The 23124-nt window shown below is 33.1% G+C and overlaps 2 protein-coding genes across 2 annotated transcripts; both read left to right on the plus strand.

The window, feature by feature from the left end:
* Positions 1–3326: 3326 nt before the first annotated feature.
* LOC104885142 (zinc finger protein 6) lies at positions 3327–3824 on the plus strand. Its single transcript, XM_010669848.3, has one exon. It carries the CDS (start codon positions 3327–3329, stop codon positions 3822–3824), a length of 498 nt encoding a protein of 165 aa, XP_010668150.2.
* A 5432-nt stretch (positions 3825–9256) lies between these two features.
* LOC104885426 (zinc finger protein 7) lies at positions 9257–9790 on the plus strand. The gene has a single exon (XM_010670120.3). The coding sequence runs from the start codon at positions 9257–9259 to the stop codon at positions 9788–9790; it is 534 nt and encodes a 177-aa protein (XP_010668422.2).
* The last annotated feature ends 13334 nt before the right edge of the window (positions 9791–23124 follow it).

The following is a 23124-nucleotide window of genomic DNA, read 5'->3' on the forward strand; positions in this document are numbered from 1 at the left end:
AGAAGTTGCAATAACTTGCGAAAAAAAATATGGATGGACTTTTGATGATTAGGTTGCTTTTAACTTGCTGAATTTGATTATGTTTATTAATGTTTATTTATGTTGTTTTAATATATTGTAGCTATGTTTCACTTAAGCATGTTTCTATTTCATGAACTTATGCTATTTCTTAATATTAATAATAATTAATTATTTTCTCTATTAATGTTGAGTACAATAATTATTGTAATATTAATAATAATATTAATCAAAACAATAATGGTGAATTGATTCCAACTTCAATGATCAGTTGTCCTCAAAGTCTATATTAATGCATGACTTGTTACCTCGCATCCATCTTTCATTAACTTTATCAGATATCATTGCACTTTTTTTGAATTATTGTGCCAAAGACCAATGCATTATTGTTGTAGTACTCACTAAGTTATTTGAATATTGTGCATTGAATTATTAACCTCTACAACTTCTATATATTTACCCATTTCTGAGCTCAAATTCTCATAGCAACATTTCCACGAATCCTCTGAAAAATATAAACCTCAAGGCATAGTAATAATGTCATACTTCAATCCTCCCAACACCTTTGATTAATTGTATAATCAAACATATGATTCATATATATGAAGAGTGACATTTTCATAGGTTTAGTAGATGCATGATATCCTAAATCATGTGATTGAAGATACATCACTTTCAAACCCTACTAAAACAAGAAAGAAAAGAAAAAACACAAAAAGAAAGCGTGAGGAAGGGAATGAGCGCATATGCAATGATTACTTCTCAAGCAACTCGGTGTATAGTGCACAACAATTTCGCCGAAGGTTTCGAATGAGAAAGGAGTTATTTCTTTGCATCTTCAATGCTCTTGAAAATCATTCTGAATATTTCCAACAAAGACTTGATGCTATTGGTAGGAAATCTCTGTCCCACTTCAAAAATGTGTTGTTGCCATTCGGTTATTAGCTTATGGAGTGGCAGGTGATGTCGTAGATGAATACGTGCGAATTGGTGGATGTACGACACTACATGCTTGAAGAACTTTTGTAAGTGTGTGATTCAGGATTTTTGGACCTTGACTTTCAAGCAACTCATCAAAATTTTAAATAAATAATTACATAAATTGTAATTTTAATGATATAATAGTCGATAAATATCTGAACTATATATTATCGTCATATTATGTAATTAACATTATAGAAAAAAACATAAAATAGATTAAATATAAAATAATATGTTAAACTTTTGGTGGAGAGTATGGAGAGAGTAAGAGGGATAAAGTGTAAAACTAGAATGAGTTTGAAGAATAAAAAGTAGGTAAAAATTAGCGAAAAACTGATGTGGCACAGTTCAAGGTTGGGTTTGGGTCTGAGGGATAAACTCACCCTAAATCAATAAGGACCTCTCAAAAAAAAAATTACTAAGGGTGTGTTCGCTTCATCTGAATAACCCTGAACTTATCTAAACTGAACTTATTGGACCTGAACTAAACTTATTGGACTTGAATTGTACTTATTAGACCTGATTCAACTTATTTGGGACATGATCGAAACTTATTGACCTGGTTGAAACTTATTAGACCTTATTGGACCTAATTGAAACTTATTAGACCTTATTGGACATGATTGAAACTTACTAGACCTTATTGGACCTGATTATAACTTATTTGACCTTATTAGACAAAAAAATTGATGAGATGTAACATAAATATTACCCCTAACATAAATACTACCCCTCAAAATATATTATGAAATAATAAGTATTAAAATTTGCTCTTTGAAAAAATAATGATTATTATTAATTATCTTTTATGATAAATAATTGAACAAAAAAATATACTATTTATATACTCGCCTATACACAACTTTCACCACTAATATATCTAATAGTCTTTTAATAGTAATATAAATAATAAAATAATAGACAATAATACAAGTATAATACTATACATTGTGGTACTTTAATTAAAAAAATTAATAATAACATAATCAGCTAATAGCAATATGAATAATATAAAATAATAGACAAACATACAATTATTTAATAAAATAATATATAGACAATAATACAAGTATAATATAATCACCGTGGTACTTTAATTAAAATTCTAATAATAACATAATCAGCTAATAGTGATATGAACAATAAAATAATGTTTATTGATCATTGACTATTTGGACTTTATTGAAACTCATTAGACCTGATAGATCTAATTGGAACTTATTACACCTGATTGGAACTTATTGGACATTATTAGACCTGATTGAAATTTATTGCACCTGATTGAAACTTATTGGACCTTAATAGACCTGATTGGAACTTATTGCCCTGATTGGACCTGATTGAAACTTATCTGAACTGACCTGAACTTATTGGACCTGAAACTTAATTTATCAAGGTGAAGAGAAGGCACCCTACCTCTGCTTTTTTATTTGTTACATTGCTGTGCACGATTTTTAAGACATTATTTAATTCTTAATATCTCTTATTTCGTTTAAGTAAAAATTATAAAAATTTGATATTATGAATCTACACGTCAAGAAAAATCTAACAAGATCACACATGATTATATCTCAATTATAAAATAATAATCGATCAAAGTTAGTAACTTTATTCTCAAAGCAACAATACAGTAAATAAAAAAAATTAAATCAATAAGGAAATTACAGGATCGGAAAGTTATTAATTACATTATGTAGGACCTATACACTGAATTTCATACTGACATAGAACTATTACACTTGATATTTTCTTCGGCACGTAGGACAAAAGATGCAAAGGCCAAACGGCCAACGACACATTATATTCAATTATTCATGATAGAAGTTGGAATATGAAAGGCTCATTGATTAGGGTTCATGACCTAGCTAGCAGAGGGAACTGAAAATATTCAGTTTCTTTACATCCAGCTACATTTAGCCTAAGTCCATTATTATATAGGAAAAATTGACAGGCTCAACTTTGGGTGATAACTTTTAAAAAGTTTGAACTATTGATTAACTTTTGTAGGTCTCAACTTTAGGGGTATTAATTTTTAGGGGGCCTTAGTGACTTGAAACTGGCTTAATAGGTCATAACTTGTAAAACTTGGGTCACACCAGAAGGATTAATTGACGGAGGGAAGTAGGAACTAGGTGAAATTTTAAAAAAAATCGTCAGTTTTAAGTCATCGAGGCTCGTTAAAAGTTAAGACCCCCTAAAGTTGAGACCTACACAGGTTAATCAATAATTCAAACCTTTTAAAAATTATCGTCCAAAGTTCAGACCTCTATTGTCAATTTTTCCTATTATATATGGTATATAGTAGAACAGCATTATTATTGTAAAAAATGACAGGCCGCAAAGATGAAGATAGGCCGAAATCTCTCCCTTTTAAGATATGCTTATGCAAATTTTGTGGGAGAAAATTTCTGAATTCACAAGCTTTAGGTGGCCATCAAAATGCTCACAGGAAGGAAAGACAAGAAGCAAAGAATCAAAAACAAGAGATGAGAAATATGATGATGATGGCGAGCTTTGGCGTACCGTTGATGCCATGCTCCTTCATTGAACCTCATAGTCTTGCGCAACACCAGATAACTTCTTGGTCTAATTACTCTTCCACCAGTAATTCTCACCCTGTAATTAACTACTGGCCAGGTAGTTATCGCCTGGATGAGGGAGCAGTGGATTATCATGTGCCTGCTCAATTGATCACCAACCAATTGCAAGCTCATCAAGGTGATGTTGATGTAAACACCGGAGAGCAGCTTCAGGTTGAGAAATATCATGATCAACGCCGATTAAACTTTATGTTGCCTGATCTCAACTTGGATCCTTCTCCTTGACACCATACTCTTATATATCCTTAATTAATTGGCTTTAATTTCTTCACTAATTGTTCATGCATATATATATATATAATATATATTAATATATATATATATATATATATATTGTGTTTTGGGTGTAGCACGCTACACCATAACTTGTTGTATAACAAGTATAATGACATAGACTCCAATAAGAATGACATGGACTATGTATAAAAATAATGACATGAATCTCATGTTATTTATTTCATGTCATTTGATTTTCTTTTTGCAAAAGAAGCGGTGGTTTGTGGGTTGTTACAGTATAAATTATGGTGTAACGGCTACACCCAATTAAGAATTTGTGGTGTGTATGTATATGTGTAAGCATGATTTTGTAAAATTCTTCAGTAATTGTTGTTGTTCCATGTAAGATGTTGTTGGATTAGTATATTATATATGTATATGTTTATGTATATTGATATGTGTAAGCATGATTTGGTTTTATTCTACAAAAATGTACTCTTTTAATTTGAATTTATTAATTTCAATTTCCATTGTTGATCTTTTTATATCTTAGCTTTTAATGATTTGTATCATGTGAATATATGTGTATTCTGTTTTTTTTTTTTTTTTTTTTTGACAGAGTATTCTGTTTGTTGAAATGATATAAGTTTCTCCTGAACTTTCAAAAACTTTGTTCTTACTATACCATCTTCAATTATATCTATGTTTTTTTAAGGATTTACTTATTAACAACTTTAATTATATTAAGTGAAACTAATGCTTATCTCGCATGATGCACCATATTGATAAGCTAGAATTGTACACATGGTAGGTAAAAGCTCCCTCTAATCTATGCTTAGGTACATGCAGAATTGAGGGAGTATATACTTTGCCGACGGTTATAATAAGCGTTTTACTTCTTGCGACGTAATTATTGCAGCATCATTTTCGATAAGAAATTTTAGCTAGTATTGTAAGTTGTAACACTTAAAGTTTCAAATTATATTTGTAGAGATATTATTTTAGTACTTTAGATGGTAAAGGACTATTCTTGTCTCTCAACTCATCATGTGAGTTCTCTTTTTGAATTTCCTTTTTCATGTAGGCTCCGTTTGGTAGGGCGTAAAACATTTTCAGTGTAAAATGATTTTCATGGAAAACAATTTACAATGGAAAACACAATTCCAAAATTAGTTTTCCGTTGTTTGGTTCGATGTAAGAAAAATGATGAAATGAAAGGAAAATGAAAGGGAAAGTAAGGAGTAGGAGGAGTGAGAGATGTACAAGAGAGATATGGAAAATAGTTTTCCCTTCATTTTGAAAGGAAAATGGTTTTCCATCATTAGGAGAGTAATTTTACCCGAAGGGAAAATGATTTTACACTCTTTTACCAACCAAACAATGTAAAACTAAAAATAGAGGAAAACAGTTTTCCCGGAAAACATTTTACGCCCTACCAAACGGAGCCGTAATTTTTCAAAACTTTGTTCTCCCATATATTTCTACTTATTTGGAACGTAATAAGGAGTAGAGAGAAGGGAATGAAAAAAGATGAAGTGTTTAATAATAGACAAAAACGATATATTAGTTACTCCTATATATTATTATTGAGAGCCCAAACATTATATTCAATTATCTTTACCTTATTTTGGATTCATGATAAACTTCATGCATCTGCAATTTATTAAATAATTCTTGTAGATAATTCGAGCAAGCATCTGCAATTTATTAAATAATTCTTGTAGATAATTCGAGCAAGCATCTGCAACTTATTAGCTTTACCTTATTCTGGATTAAGGATAAATTAAACTTCATGCATATATATTAAGTATTTTCTTATTTCGCAATGCATGTAATTTTCAAATTGCAATATAGAAAAATTACCAGCCACATGAAGCACGGAAAAGAATATAGAAGATGCAAGTTGTGTATGTTATCTGTATAATTGAGAAAAAAGTTGAGCACATAGTATACATGGGGTAGATTGGTAGCATTAGTGATGCCAGTGTTTTTACTTACTAAGTAAGTGTTGGCCCAGTGGTGAGGGGACTGGCTTTGGTAGGACGGACCCGTGTTCGAATCCCCACAACACCCTTGGGAGAGGAATGGAACCTAACCACCTCGAACTTGGCCTCGATCCGGGTGTAGCTCGAAGGGTGAACCGGGTGCAAACACAAAAAAAAACAGTGTCTTTTTACTTAATATGTTGCCAATATTTTAAAACAATATATTGCATGTGTTTCGCATAATGGAGTAGTACTTTTGGATTTCCCTCGCTCCATAATACCCTTCTTCAATCAATAATTTTTTCAATTAATTTGTTATTTTTATTGGGCAAATCATTATTACTTCTAACTAATGTTTGTTCACAGGGATAATGGAGGGATATGTAGGGATAAAAAGGGGAGGGTATGAACATGGATATGCAAAGGGATAGTGAAAAGGATAGAGATAGAAGGGAATCAGGCCCGGCCTTGTGCTGGTTCAAAGTGGGACTTAATATAGGGCCTCACAATTAGAGAGGATTCAAAAAAAATTAGTTCTCTCTCCTTGTTGAGTTGTTGTACTTCTCTCTTACGATCACGCTACTCAACTGCAACTTTCATCAGTACCGTACTTCTCACCTTAGTTTTCCTCCTAAATCTCTAAACTTTCTATCTCTCTCCTTATCCCCGGATCCCCCCCCTCTCTCTCTCCCCTTTCATTAGTTCTTTTATTCCTCTTTTTCACTCTCTTCAGTAGTATTTCGAATTTTTGTCAATTTTCTCTTACTATTTTTGAAACTTGAAGCAAGTAAATTAAAAATGGTGAATTTCAGGTATTATTCGTAGTGTTCTTGAAATTATTGGTATGTCCATCATCTGACGTCATCTCTTTTTCTTTGGTGAATAATCTGATCTTCTTTTATGTTTCTCTGAATTTTCGTTGATTTTTGCATTTTCAGAGGTTGATTATTTTTTGTCTTGCTGCTCTTATTACTGAACTTATCAACATTATTATTGTTATCTTGTGAAGTTTCTTGGAGAGTGTATCTTGGTTCTAGGATTTGGTTGTTCTGTTGGTGTAAACTAAATGAAAATATAATGGTTCTATGATACACGATTGTTGGGAAATTTAGGAACTTAGAAAATAGATTTTATTGGAGTAATTTTACCTTATTTCTAAAAAATTTGTGCCTTTGAATTTTTTTAAACAATTTAGAACCATTAAGACAGATTATAGGTCTTGTAAAAAAAAAAACCGATAACATTTATGGAGTCTTTTTTCGACCTCAGCACAGGGCCTTAATATTGTTTGGGTCAGGACTAAAGGGAATCATAGGGAATTAGGGATATGTATAGGGATAAAAACCCCTCAAGGGAGTTTTAAAATTTTGAGACCCCTGTGCTAAATATAAAGTTGGGCCATAAATATAAAACTATAATTCATATATTATTATAAAATTGTAAATAATGTATTCTACAATATATATCATTATTAAAATATTTGTTGTGATAAAATAAAGCTTGGGTTTGAAAATAACGATTAAAAAATATTTTAAAACTTTCGGGCTCTCCAAAAAGTTGGCCCTATGTTGTTGCCTTGTTGGTAGTTTTGCACTCCCTATTAGATGCCCTACTTCTTATCCCACCAAAATAATACCTTGAAGTGTATGGTATAGGAGGGAGGGATGAAAAGGTGAAGAAAAGATAATTTTACGCCTTATAAATACAATACTAGTTATTAGGCCTGGGCTATGCCTCGGGTAAGAAAACATTTCATTTATTAATATAATACTTTATGATAATAAGACTAAATACAATTTAGCCTAGTGGTTAAAACTTTAATATATGTACTTGAGGTCTTGGGATCAAACCCTATATTATGCAATTTCTTAATTTTTTTATTATACATGGATTACATGAACTTAAACTCCCTAGGAAAAGCGTCACATGACATAATTTCTTGTTTTTACACGCATTTTAATACATTTTGTAAAGATTTGACATTCCACCAATACCTCAAACATTGCGAGATGAAGTAAACTCTCTTGTACCCTAAATGATAAGAAATCTTTTTAGGGCTATATATATTTTTTTGATAGGTAAGATAAATAGACCTACTCGAGTAAAACCCTTGCTGAGTCAATTCAATTCAGGCTAGTGAGCTAAACACTTAGGGAGGGGAGAGGACAAGAGGATCCCCTCTCCTAAATTACCCCTTATACCGAGGATTGGTCTATTCCTAACCTCAAGGTCAAAAGAATATGACTAGGTCAATCTTAAATTGGTATATTCTAGCCACTATAGCTCAGATATGCAGTCAACCTTTAATCAAATCTATGATGTTGTATATTCTTGTAATGTAAGGGTATATTTGAGTTTCGGCCTAGTAGATATGCCTTACCTACAATTTTGTGCCTAATGAAATTACTTACTCCCTCCGTTTCACAATATAAGGCATGCACGATTTTCGAGATCGAACTTTGACCGTTAATTACTCTCAATTTATGTTAATATAAAATTTTAAAAAATAATATTATTATAGTATTTTTCAAGACGAATCCAACGGTATAATTTTTATAATTTTACTTATCGTATTTGAGAGATATTTATGGTCAAAGCAAATTTTCGTAAAGCGTGAATGCCTTATATTTTGAAACAGAGGGAGTACTTTTTTATTTTTACCAACAAGAGAAAAGTCAATCATATATTATTAAATGAGTAGTTCACAGTTTGTGGAATCCATATTTAATTACTGTGAGTCAAGAATTCCTTGCTTCAATTAATCTCTCAATTCGTTTGCTTTTAGAACCCTCATCTTTCTCTTTTTTTAAATAATTGCACTACATTTTTTTCCCAATATTGACTCACTTGTCTAATAAAGTTGAAAAACATAAAATCTCTTTTAACTTAATCCTATTGGGCTATCATTTGACCGAGTTTTTATTATTATTTGTTTAATAGGTAAGAAGACATTCTCTCGACTACCCTCGGATCGCACAGGGTCACTACCCGACCATAGTCCCATTACAAATCATACACCCCCAACCCTCCTCTCCCTTCAAATCGTAAGCAAATGCTTGGGATACGAATTGATCCCTAGACTTTGCTAGAAAAGATGAAAAAGCTAACTATTTGAGTCAAGTCCCTATCCTTTGACCTACTATCTACATGTATTCTCATGTGAAATAATTTCCTTAATCTAGCTTCATTCAATAGCAATACATGTATAAATGGATATAAGTTAGGACAACCACACATTTTTCTATATAATTATTACTCCATGCATCATGCATGTAGTAACACTACTTTATAAGCAGGTTTTTCATTTTTGTTTTTCAGAGTTGCCTATTAATTAAATTTCTTGCCCAAACAATTGCAAGGGAATATATATCTTCAGCAGTTCAGCTCATATAACCTCTGATACTTATTACATCATATAGCATATCCCATTATACATATTCATTTTGGGAGAATAATATGGATATGCAAGGTTCTAAGAATAATTATGATAACTCCTCTTCTAAGCCAAAATCTATTCCTCATAAATATTTTGTTTGCAAATATTGCGGAAGGATATTCCTTAACGCGCAAGCCTTAGGCGGGCATCAAAATGCTCATAAGAAGGAAAAACAAGAAGCGCAATTTTACAAAGAAGAGATCATGAGATCAATGATGATGGCGAATCCAGCGACGCTGTTGTTCCCCTACTCCGTCATTCAGCCCCATGGTGTTGCGCAGCATCAGATCACAGCAGCCGACTACCCCTCTTTTAGTAGGGCTTGGTCCTCCAACAGTCTCGTCGTGGGCAGCAGCAGTCAGTACCCTCACCCTGTAACAAGTAACTATTGGCCCGGAAGTTATCGCCTGGAGGATGGAAGTGGAACACCCTATTGTCATGTGCCTGATGTTGGGAGGACCGAAGAAATTCAAGAGAAGCAGATTGAGAAAGAAAGTACTCCTATTACACAAGAGTCTGAGCTCCCTGACCTCAACTTGGATCCCCCACTTTAATTGATTTGCCTTATGTTTCAAGTTATAGGATATAAAAGTGACGTACTCCCTCCGTCCCAATTTATTTGCTACATTTTGCCATTTAGGTTTGTCCCAATTTATTTGCTACATTTGCAAATATTTTCATATACTTCCTCCGTTCCAAAATAAGTGAAACACTTCTTTCATTTATGTGAGAGCTTTTTGAGACAAGTGTTTCACTTATTTTGGAACGGAGGAAGTATAGTACATAGGTCCCACACTTTATTTACAAGTTTGCCATCACTCCCTCCTTGTTTTTGTAAATATTTCCATATGTAGTACATAGGTCCCACAATTTACCTATTTGCTTTTTTGTTAATTCTTGTTATGACAATGGTCCCTACTCCCTCCTTGGTCTTTGTGATAAAGCAAATGTAGCAAATAAATTGGGACGGAGGAAGTATATGTTTAGAGTTGTTTGTCACATTATTAGTCCAATCCATTGTGTAATTAATTTTATTAGTCCAACACATTTAATAAAGGGGAGGTTATGCTCGAGTGAAAATGAAATTAAAATTGGAGGGAAAAAAATTTGTTAGTCAGTTATAAGTTTAGACATTAATAAATTATGATTGGTATGGTTTAGGCAAACTTAACAGAAGTAATAAAACTACACATAAAATTTAAATGTTTAAGCTTATTTAATGCTACATTTGGGTAAATTAGGAAAACTAAGGCATAACCATGAAAAGAAAAAGAAGTTAAATCTACCATTGAGAATTATCAAGATAGGAGCCTATCATTAGAAATTTTTCTAGAGTTATTAATATCTTTAATTACATAGGTGGAAGAGCGTGTTTTTTCATCTTAAAAAAAATAAGTTCCAAGTTTAACAAGGTCTGATATATCCCAATAAGTTTAATCTCGACAAGTTCTAGTTTCAATGCAGGTTTGATAAGTTCCCGCATCTTATAAAATAAGAAAATTAGTATTTAGGCCCGGGCAACCTCTAGATACTTAATTATTTCATTTATTAATGTTTTACATTGAAATTATAATACCAAATATTGCTTGGTTTACTGGTTAAGACATTAGTGCACAAGCTTGAGTTCATGAGATCAAATTTATACTATGCATAATCTATTTATTTTTTTAATTATAAGTGAAGTACATGAAGTCAAAACTCTAAGAAGTAATGCCATGTGGCATAATTCTTTATTGAGGAACACCTTTTAATATATTAGTACTAGAATTGTTTGCACGCGATGCGTGCTTGAATTTTTTTCGAAACAGAAACTCAATTTTCTTCGGCATAAGAGTCACAATTTGAACATTAGACATACAAAGTATAATTGTTTTTAGTTGCAAAATTTGATTGGTTTAGTTTCTGTCACTTAAGTCTCTCACCATTCTTTTTGTTTTTTTTTTTACTTTTCAAAGTTAAATTCTATGAACAAAATAGAAATTTTATTGAATTTATTCACGGTTTTTAATATTATAATTTTTTAGTTGATTTTTGAATTAAGTACAGTACTTCATAAATTGTAAAGAAAGTGGACACTTTGATTTCAAGTCAATTTTTTCATAGGTTGTAGTTTGTAACTGAATTTTTAAGCTTTTGTAAAGCTTGGCCTCTTTTTATTGATTTGCATAACGCAAATTATGCAATTTTATGATTTTAGTTGACTTGTGAGAGTTTTTTATAATTATATTTTTGGTATTTTTGTTTGAAGCCCCCTTTGATTTATGAATGAATTTGTAATTTAGAAAGGGAAGGGGGACAAAATAGGCATTTCAAAAGAGGACACCATTGCTCCCCCTTCCCTTATATAATAGAGATTGATAGATTAACACCACCAATCCCTACTCTCGCCAGTTTGCTTGAAAGTTCCTAAATTAAATATTATGGTATTAGAGCGATTCCAATTTTTTGAGTTCTCTTTCAAAAACAGTCTTTGACTTTAATTAACATGATGATTTAGTTAAATATAACATATGTCACTCTTCCATAAATGTTCGCACTACCCATACGTGGGAATTACTTATCAATTGTCTTAGTATTCATTGGTTACTTAATAAATTATGAAGGAGTTATTTATGAGAATAATGTGGGAGCCTATGGTTGGAGCTCTCATCTTCCAAATTCATGGTCAGGACTCAGGAGTTTGATTCTCATCAACCCTATATATATTTGGGATGTTTGTGTGGATTTATGCTTATAGGTATAAATCCCCAGTTTTCAATCTTTGGAAATTTCCTTATGAGTTGGGATCTCCTAGAGTTGGCAACAAATGCACCAAATATAGAAGCCAACATGGCAACAACATTTCAATGGATGCTATGTGACAACAAAAATGTTCAGATTTTGTAGCTAAAATCATATGGCAACAAGCCTTTTAGCAACAACTATTTTTTGTTTCCAATTTATTACTAACACGAGTCAGCAACAAATTTCTCATGAATAGCAACAATTTTTTATTGCTGTTAAATTGATTTATTTTCGTAGTGCATTAGCAAAACTTTCGCAAATCTTATTTGGTCTCTACCAACGGCCTTTAAATCCGCCGCGATGAAAGAGCCTTTTAGTCTTTTACAATTGCTCCCAGCCAATGTTAACTGGCAAACATTGCACAATCTAGACTAACTCTTTTTGTTAGCCCAAAACTTTCTAAGATATCCTTAAAAATTGATGGTCCCTCATTTTTGTCCTTTAAAATTCCTACACTTTTTCCTTGACTTTAACCAGTATTTATGCTTGAGCAATAATTAATAAATAGACCATATTTCCCTTCATAATTAATGATGGCTATTACAATAGTTAATAATTAAAGTCGATAAATAATAAAATGATACAATTGTCAAATCTTGGTCTATCAAATTGGTCCATTAATGAAGGTGGTTATGATGGATCAAATATATTACTTCCTCCGTTTTTTTTTTACTTGTAATACCATTTTCTTCATCAACTCCAATACAAAATTTGGGTAGGAGAGAGGTAGAGAGGAAAAAAAAGAGGGCCCTATGTGATTATTGGAGAGAGATAGAGAGAAAGGAAAAGCAAAAGTAGAAAGTGTTGCAAGTAATTAATTATTTCCCTTTTAGAAAAAGTGTTGCAAGTAAAAAAAACGGAGGAAGTATTTCTTTTTGATACATGTTTGCTACCTTTTTTGCGATAAATTTAAATTTGAGTCAAATGATCGAGTATATTTGAAACTTTCAAAGTCTGAACCATATTTTTGTGTCTCGGGTCGAATGCCAAAAAAATGGAGGATAAAATTTTGCTAGTTCTAATCTGTATATATCATAATTGTAAGAAAGATAGAGATTGTAGAGTTTGTATGAATCCATTACGAATAGAACTAGTAAATTATTTTTCTCCATCAAATTTCCTTAGGGTTTCGATAACCTGTCCTACCACAAAGCAATCTAGATTCTTGTTAGGGCTCGCTAAATTGTGGTAAGAAATGGATGTTACAATAGTCTCGCCAAAGAGTTTGTCCCTGTACAAGCTAAGATCCAAATTAGACACTATTTTGAAAGCAAGTGATGTATGTTTCGAAGCCCCCCTAACATTGATTAATTAATGTGTGCAATCTCCTAGTTGATATGTTTGGTGGCGACTACTCGTACTCATGCTTTACAAACTACAAGCCCACGGGATTGATTGCTCTCTCACTCGAATTATTATTTAATAGAAATACTTGCTGTGGGTTTAGCCAAGTATGAGATAAAGACTTGTCTTCATTCTGTCGCGACGTTGCATCATTGATGAGCCAACTCAGCCAAGCATAAAGAATTGGGAATGGGCTGCACAGCTTAGCCAAAAGCGTTTGCAGCTCATTATACACACACGTCTCTTAATAATACATTTCATGTAAATTTTTGCTCATTTAGAGGTATTTCCATTATACTTACAATCAAGAGCAAGAAAATAATTAATTTTAACCAAGGATGTTTCGGCCTAATGGTTAAGATTGAGGTGTTGTGAACGATAGGTCACAGGTTCGAATCCTCCCTCCCCTTCTTTATACTTTGTACCGCCTTCGTGGCTCATATGGATAAAAAAAATAAAAAAAGAGCAAGAAAATAATGTTTGATAGATGTATCATGCACATGTTATATTCGTATGTCATATACGTTTATTTTACCTAAAAATGGAACTTTTGAGAATTTTCTTAGAAAAAATAATTTTTGCAAAAATTTCTTAGTAAGCTTGATAGCATGTATGTTAGAATATATCTTGAATCTTCGTAAATATTCTCTAGTATCTTCTAAAAAAAATTATTTCATTTTCCTCAAGTAGATATATTTTCTAGATTCGTTATTAACGTTTTTAATTAAGCCTTTCAACTCACAATAAAAATCAAAGCACATCGCATAAAACCTAATGGGAGCTACTAAGTTTGATTGTATAAATATGAGGTGGGTCACTTGGATGTGTGGAATCCATCTACGGGACAATATGGGATCTGAGTTTTGGAATGGCTAGGTTAACAAGAAGATAATCTAAGGAAAAGGGTAGTAGTTTCTTCATGTGGCAATGTTTTGTTTTTTCTGGGCATAACGACAAATGGTAGTTGGAAGTTTTAATATTGACACCAATATATATTTTTGGTGGGGTTTGCACTTTGCAGCATTATATAATGATCGTGAGAGAGAAGCAAAGGGTGGAAAGAGCCAAAATGTGCTATCACATTCTTGGTACTTTATGTGATTGGAACTATATACTCCGTGAAGTATATATCAAGTTATACTATGCTCGATTGGCTTCATTGTCATTGGCATCCATTGTGTCATAGGGTTTAGTTATAGATAATACATTGTCATTGGCATCCATTGATATCAATAGGAGGAGGAAAAAGATCAATATGTAAAAGTTATATTCAATGTGCTTATTAATTTTGTTGATAACTACATTGTATTGCTTTTATCGTGTTTCAAAGATCTAAATATGATTCCTAACAAATTCTCTTATTCTACCATACATTATGTGGTAATATGAGAATATTAAATGTATATTCTCCTTATAATAATTTTATTTAATTTAAGTTTGTTATTTTCTACACGCTCCCTCAAACTTGAATTATCCTTATGTACTTGTGTAAGCAGTGACTCCAAGCAAACCCTTGATTTTTTTTTTTCAAATATTCAGTCCTAGCTAAGTGGTTTTGTCATTATATTCGTCATCTGCTCTTTCGACTAGCCAAATTGGATCACAATTTCATCTGTCTTAATAAGTTCTCGTATGTAGTGTAATCATATATATATCTATATATATCTATATCTATATATATATATATATATATATATATATATATTATTATATTATATATATATATAATATATATATATATATATATATATATATATATATATATATAATGCCAAGACCACTTAAGGCTGAATTATTTGAAAAATTCAAGGGTTTGCTTGGAGTTGCTCCTTACACTAGTATGTAGGATAATTCAAGTTTGAGGGGGCGTATTGAAAGAAACAAACTTAAATTTAATTATATTATTATAAGGATAATATAAAATTAGCATGCATTTTCATATTACCACATAATGTATGGTAGAATAAGAGAATGCTAAATTTATATTCTCCTTATAATAGTTTTATTTAATTTGAGTTTTTTTTTTATTTTCAACACGTCCACCCCAAACTTGAATTAATGTTACGTACTGTATAAAGAGTGACTCCAAGCAAACTCTTGAATTTTTCAAATAATTCATCCTTGAGTTTTTTTGTCATTATAATTGCAATCTGCTTTTCCGACAAGCAAAATTAAATCACGATTTCTCTCTAAATAAATTCTCATATGCAATGAAACCGTATATCTAGATTAGGGATGGGCATGGGTCCAGGACCCTACATGGACCCTCTTGGACCCGACCCTAATTTAAGGGTCTGGGTCCAACTTTTTCAGACCCTAAGGGTCCGGGTCTGGGTCCAAGTAAATTTTTTAGGGTCCGGGTCTTAAGATTTTGGACCCAGACCCAACCTTTAGACCCTAAACTTATTTAATATATATATTTTAACTTCTTTTTTAAAAAAAATAAACTGATTTTCTAAAAGACTAAAACCTAACTATAACACCAAAATATCCCTTCTGAACTCTTATGTAAGTTGTGTTTGTTTCGTTTTTTTCAATTTGTATGTTTGTGTTTTTCGTTTTTTTTCAATTTATATGTTTGTGAATTGTGTTTGTTTCGTTTTTTTTTCAGTTTGTAAGTTTGTGTTTGTTTCGTTTTTTTGAATTTATATGTTTGTGTTTGTTTCATACGAATTTTATGTTTGTTTCATGCGATTTTTTGTATTTGTTTCATGCGAATTTCAGATGATTATTGATATTAATAATGCTGAAAATTTGGCAAAATAAAGAATTTAGGACTGGACCCTCCAGACCCTCTAGACCCTCCAGACCCTCTAGACCCTCCAGACCCTCCAGACCCTAAGGGTCCGGGTCAGGGTCCAATTTTTTCAGACCCTTAGGGTCTGCAAAAAAATTTAGGGTCCGGGTCTAGGGTCCAGCTGGACCCGACCCAGACCCTATCCTTGCCCATCCCTAATCTAGATGTTTGCTTCTGCTTTTTCTCATCAGGTAGTGGTATGTAAGCGTATGCAACACACCCAAATCACAAGTGAAACATCTAGCTTTTTTCCACTCCATGCGTCCTCTGGTGTCCTTCGACGAACGTTCTTTGTAGGATACATATTCAACATATAAACTGCACATGAAACAACCTTTAATTTACCCATGAAGGCTTTGGCAAACATTTGGCCTTCAACATACTTCTTGCCATCTCACATATTGTTCTGTTTTTCTTTCAGCTACACCATTATACTGTGGAGTATAGCTAACAATCAACTCACGTCGAATTCCTTCATTCTTGCAATAGTCATTGAATTCATTTGACGTAAATACGGTAAATTCACCTAGCTCATGTAGAAAAAAGAGGAATTCGCAAATTCCTAATCTTTAAACAATAATAATGATGATGATAACGAGTTAAACGCTGATGATAAGCTCGATAGGAGGAGGAAAAATAAAATGTAAATATTATATTCAATGTGCTTAACTCTATTGATAGCTACAATGTATTTTTTTTATATATAGTGTTTCAAAGATCTAAATATGATTCCTATTTTTTCTCTTATTCTACCATACATTATGTGATTATATGAGAATGCTAAATTCATATTCTCCTTGTAATAGTTTTATTTAATTTAAATTTTTGTTATTTGAAACATCATAAAGACTAAGATAATTATTCAGTTAGAAAAAAAAAAACTAAGATAAGTATGGTACTCCATCCATTTCTTTTTAATTTACACACGCACTGTCCTTTTTAGTCCATTTCTTTTTAATCTACACGTTGTTACTGTTGATGTATAGATGTATAGCGCACACCACATGTGAGTGTCCCACATTGATTAAATAAGAGAGATGGGTTTACTTTATAATGCAAAGGGGTTACTCCCCTTATTGCCATATGGTTTTAAGGTGAAACCTCCTTTGTGTTGTGAAGTGGACTCTCTCTCCTTGTGAGGGGGAGTGTTGAAGCTATGATGTATAACTCACACCACATGTGAGTGTCCCACATTGATTAAATAAGAGAGATGGGTTCACTTTATAATGCAGAGAGGTTACTCCCCTCATTCTCGTATGGTTTTAATGTGGAACCTCCTTTGTGTTGTGAAGCAAAGGATTATGCACACTGTTGTTACTAAAGGATTATCATACATATATTTTCCGATACTGATTATATCTCATATCTCTAACAGTTACTTTTTCTATTTTTGATAATATATTACATCTATTTTCTCTTTCTTTTCCACCCATATCATTCACTTTTTGATTTTTTAACCCACTCTTTTGTTTCTCTATCTCACTTTTCAGTTTCTTTCTCCACCTTTTCGATTTCTCTCTCATACTTTTGTACTTCCTCCTTGGTTCTCCTCAAAGTGAAGTGAGTAAATTAAATTAAAATGAAACGGAGAAAGTATAATTTAACGTTTGGCAAATTCCCGGAGGTGCAAATAAAGTAAAAACTTCAGGTTGATGAAAGTTGCTGATGTCTGGCCTGGTGTAAAGGATGGAGTTTTGGTAGCATATCTCATATAGTTACAATAATTATACCTACTAACTTAGTCATTATATAAATTATGTAATAAGCTTCCGGGTTGCATCCATGTATGATTCAACCAAACCACTATCTCAAATGACTTACTATTGCCTTCTCTATATGTAAGAGAATTATAGATGTAGTCCTTGCATATACATATAAGAAGCTAAAAGCAAAAGTACATAATACTCCCTTTGTTTTTCTTTGTTCTTTTTACCGACTTTTTTCTCTCAAAAAAGATTCTAATAAATAAGGATGGAGGGAGTAATAGTGAAGTATTAATAGTGTGTGATTTTGTCATATATATAATTTTTATACTAATATCAATTTCAGGAAGTATATATTAACAAAATTAAACATAATTTGGAAGGCCAAAAGGATCGTCTTTTTTAGTTTGAATTTCACTATCTCCTTCTCCCCTGGCCTACGTTTGTTAATTAAGAGAACTCATATAGAGCAGGTAGTTAATGCATAGAGTTCGGGAAAAAGACAAGTCTCGGTTCAACGGACAAGACCTTCGTGAGTCTAATTTTTAAAAATGCACTAATATATATCACCTTTATTTTTTTTAGATGATCCATTTTTATTTTTGACACTATTCACATATATAACTTTGACTATCTTTTGTGATTTGTACTTAAAGAGAAAAATATAGTCATGTGAGATCTTGTTAGATTTGTGTTAATGTATACTTTTCAGAATATCAATTTTTTGTAAATTTTTAATTATTAATAATTAGAGATATAAAAATTAAAAATAATGCATTGGCATGTGTGCATAAGAGATACGGGTCAACTAAAAAAACAGAGAAAGTAGTAACTAATAGTAGACTGATATTTCCAAAACATTGACATACAATAGATGTGACATTAATAATTAAAAATAACTATCTCAAATCAATATGGAGATCAGGCTGATTAAATTTGTGTTCTTTTTCGCTTTCATCAAATAATATATCTTTAAATTTTTATGGGTGTGAATGAACTTCTAAATTCGATGAGACAAAACTCTATTGCAAATCTTAGATACCACCCCTCAGCTAAGATAATAACATCCATATAAATTATATATATCCCTCCATATATAAAAGTTAATTCGAATTGAGTCTTGGACTTTGGAGAAGCATGACTTGTGTTCCGATAAATTTAGAGGCCATTCACTATAAGAGAAGATTGCAAATGCATGTAGGGCCGAAGTTCCTCAATGCCGACTTACTCCGCCCTTTTCCCACAGTATAAGTCACTAACTAAAGCCAAGGTCTTTAAAATGAAAGCATGGCCCATCTTGGATGCCTTTTTGTGGGAGTATTTGATTGTGCCAAACTCACATTAGTTAACACAGCAATTGTCTAATTTTTTGGGTGGTGGAGTTAGGTAATTAATTGCCATAATCTCGTACGGACACACAAAACGACAAAATATCACACAGTTTTTTGCCCCATTTCGAAACCCGTGGTAAGATGAATTGTCTCTGGACTACCGTCGCATAGGGCCACTCACATACAATATATTCTTATGTTGGGTATATGGCATGATATGAAGCTCATTGAGGTGTATGGGTGTGGAGATGAGGTTGCGTAAAGGGAAAACATCATATTGGGCATAAGGCTAACTTTGAATGGACATATCTTTCAATCTATAAATGATTTTGATGTGATTCAAAGTGGAGGTGATAGCTTGTTCCGAGAGCTTTCCAACGATAGGTCATATGCCCAATTCCGCTGAGAAACGAAGAAGTTATGGCTGTTTTACGTTTCGCCCGATCGGGCGCGCAATGATTTCAGCCCAGCGTGTTTTGTGCTTCGCCCGATGGCATCGGGCCACTTTGCCCGATCGGGCGGGACACCATATTACGACTCGGGCGTGTCTTCGCCCGATCGAGCCCGAGAGCAACTTGGCGTAGGATTGAAGCGCCCGATCGGGCGGGTCTCGCCCGACCTGATCGGGCGGGGCTTATTTTCACGCGGGATGGTTCCGAAAACGCGTTTTCTTTAGTGGGGGTATATATAGGTGCCCTAATTACGAGATTAATGTATTATTCATCATTATTCACATATTAGAGAGAGAAAAAGCAATAGAGAGAGTTCTTGGAGTGCTTTTTGTAATCTTTCTTGAATATTCATCGATTCCTAGTGCAGATTCGTGGTTTTTCTCCCAGTTCTTGGGTTTCCACGTAAAATTTCTGGTGTGTTCTTTCCTGCTTTATTATTTGATATTCTATTATTGTTTGATATTATTTCTAGATTGATAGTCAATAAAACTTACATCTTATGCCACAAATTTTTGTATATTTACCATTTTAGTCTTATCATTTTATAAGGGGATAAATTCACAAGAGGGGACCCAACTATTACCCATTTTTATAGGTCTCAACTTAGGGGTGAGCAGAAATTTTGGGTACCCAGACCCGGACCCGGTATGGACCCGCCGGGTCCATACCCGGTCCAACTGGGTCCAAGTTTGGGTCCGGGTCTAGGTCCAAAAAATTGGACCCACTTGCATCTGGTTTCATTTCTGGGTAGAATTTTTTCAGACCCAGTACCTGGTGGGTACCCAGTTTGACCGGTTCCAGCTCTGGGTACCCGGTTGGAGCGAGTCTAGGTCCGGGTACCCGGTACTTAGAATTGGTTATTTCCATATACTCATATAGAATTGGTAATAGGATAATAGTTGTTTAAGTAAAAAGTTAGTACTTAGTAGGCCTTTCGGCCCATTTAATTTTTTTTAAAAAATTTATAGCTCAATTGGCCCATCTTAGTATGTTGTTAAACTTACAACTGGGTACCCAATTCAGGACCTGGTACCCACCGGGGTCGGGTCTGGGTCCAAAAGTTTAGGACCCGGTTTGACCAATTCCAATTCCAATTCCAGATTTTTAATACCCACTGGGTCCGAATTTGGGTCCGGGTCTTTGAAATTCTACTGGGTACCCAATTCAGGACCTGGTACCCACCGGGCCCGGGTCTGGGTCCAAAAGTTTAGGACCCGGTTTGACCAGTTCCAATTCCAATTCCAGATTTTTAATACCCACTGGGTCCGAATTTGGGTCCGGGTCTATGAAATTCTACTAGGTACCCGGTTGTGCTCACCCCTAGTTTCAACTATGGATTGTTCTTTGCAGGTCCCCAGTTTACCATATTGTAATTTTTATAAGTCTTGAATTACTTATAAACGGTTTAAAAGGTAAGATTTTTAAATGTTGGCCCCATTTTATAGGTCTTTGTCACTTGTTGAAAGTGTTCGAAGATGGTTAACATTTAAAAATTGTACCTTCTAAACCGGTTATAAGTAACTCATGACCTATGAAAATCACAAAATAGTAAACTTGGGACCTGTAGAGACTAGGGAATAATCCATAGTTGGGACTTACAAAAGAAAATGGGTAATAGTTGAGCTATCTCTTATGGATTTTTCCTTTTATAAGGTCTTTGGAGAGCTTGAAACTATGTTTTCTTCAGAGATAAAATCATATCCCCACTTAAATATTTGGATATTACAAAAAATTAAAAGTATCAAACCAATTATTCGAATGAAGTCCATTCAATTAGCATTACAAGTATTTGATATGGTAAAATAAATCTAACTTGATTTTAGACTTTTCCATAAACTAGGTCATATTCGATTTTTTTTTTGTTGAACAACCAAGGTATCCATCGCCGATAGCAGTGACTAATCTCCTCGTCCCGGGTGCTTCATTTAAGGGTAAAGGGCTGGCCAAGAATCTCTTTTCATTCCTAAAGGTTGAGGATCGAATCCCCAACCAATTGGTTAAGGGACAAAGTGAGCAACCACTATGCCAAGACCACTTGGTTATATTCAAATTTATTATCCATTAGCTTATTATTATAATAAATCAATTAACAATTGCCAGAATCGAAATAATTACAGTAGCGTAAGTCTAAAAGGTTTTCATATATGTTGAGATAAAAATAAACATATTCAATTGAAACAACATACGATCTAAAATGTTTTTATCTATGGCAATTTCTACATTATGCATGGTTAATTAAGAAGCATGTTATATACTTATATATACTAGGAAATCAACAATACCTCATGATGCTATAATTAGGAGATTATTCGTTGGCCAATAATTAATGTATATGCGTGCGTGTATAGAGAGATAGAGAGGAAGAACTTCATAGGATTTAGTTGTTTTTTTTGGAAACAAGTACAAACAAAGGACCAAGAAAGACTACAAGTGAAGATACCTCTACACGTCTCCAGTGAATACCCAGCCCATATCCCGATTGTTCGTCCAAAAGAATCTAACCAGCATACTATCCAGTTTGTTAGCAATAGTGATAGGCATTCGAAAAACAACCAAACGGTTGATAATCGAGGCTACTAAGGATGGAGTTTATAATTATAAGTTTAGCAGATTGGCTTAAACATTTGTTTCGTCATTGAGCAATCTTTGAAGAAATAGTATCAAGAAGGGGAGTGAAGTGTTGGATCTTTTTGTCTTGCACATCGACACTCACTCCTAGTCCTAAATAAACCCCAAGAGATGCTTTGGACTCCATTATGATGAGAATGGTTTTATATTGTTGTTGCTTGTCATCTTTGATATTTGGACTAAATTTGATAAATGATATTTGGACTAAATTTGATAAATGACTCCATTCTAATGAGGATTTTGTTGTAAACAATAAATATACATGGATGTATGAGGTGAACCCAAGAAGCTGGAAACCCATATGCCTGAAGAATTTTGAGAATATATAACCAGCTTACTCGATCATAAGCTTTATTCATATCGAGTTTCAACACAACAAGGTATGACATGATCCCGGACGCTATTTATTAATGACATGTAACAAGTCATGGGAGATAAGAATATTATCATTCATCTGACATCCCGACACAAGCATTTTGATAGTTTTCGATGAGAGTTGGAAGCAAAGGTTGCATTCTCTTGATCATGCATTTAGCCATACATTTGTATAAGACATTACATAGACTTATAGGTCGTAGATGGTTTACCGCTTCTGGTGGATCCTGTTTAGGGATGAGAACTAATAAGGATTTATTCCATTTGAGCTGATGTCCTGAAATGAAGAAACGTGATACGACTCTGATAACATGGCTTCATATAGTAGGCCAATAAAGCTTAAAGAAATCAGCAAGGAAGCCATCCAATCCTGGCGATTTGTCATTATTGATGTCAAATATAGCTTCCAGAATTTCTAAATCCGAGAAAGGAGCCGAAAGCATTGCTGATTCAATAGTAGAAATAGTTGGTAAA

Source organism: Beta vulgaris, chromosome 6, assembly GCF_026745355.1.
Source record: "Beta vulgaris subsp. vulgaris cultivar EL10 chromosome 6, EL10.2, whole genome shotgun sequence".
Lineage (NCBI taxonomy): Eukaryota > Viridiplantae > Streptophyta > Magnoliopsida > Caryophyllales > Amaranthaceae > Beta > Beta vulgaris.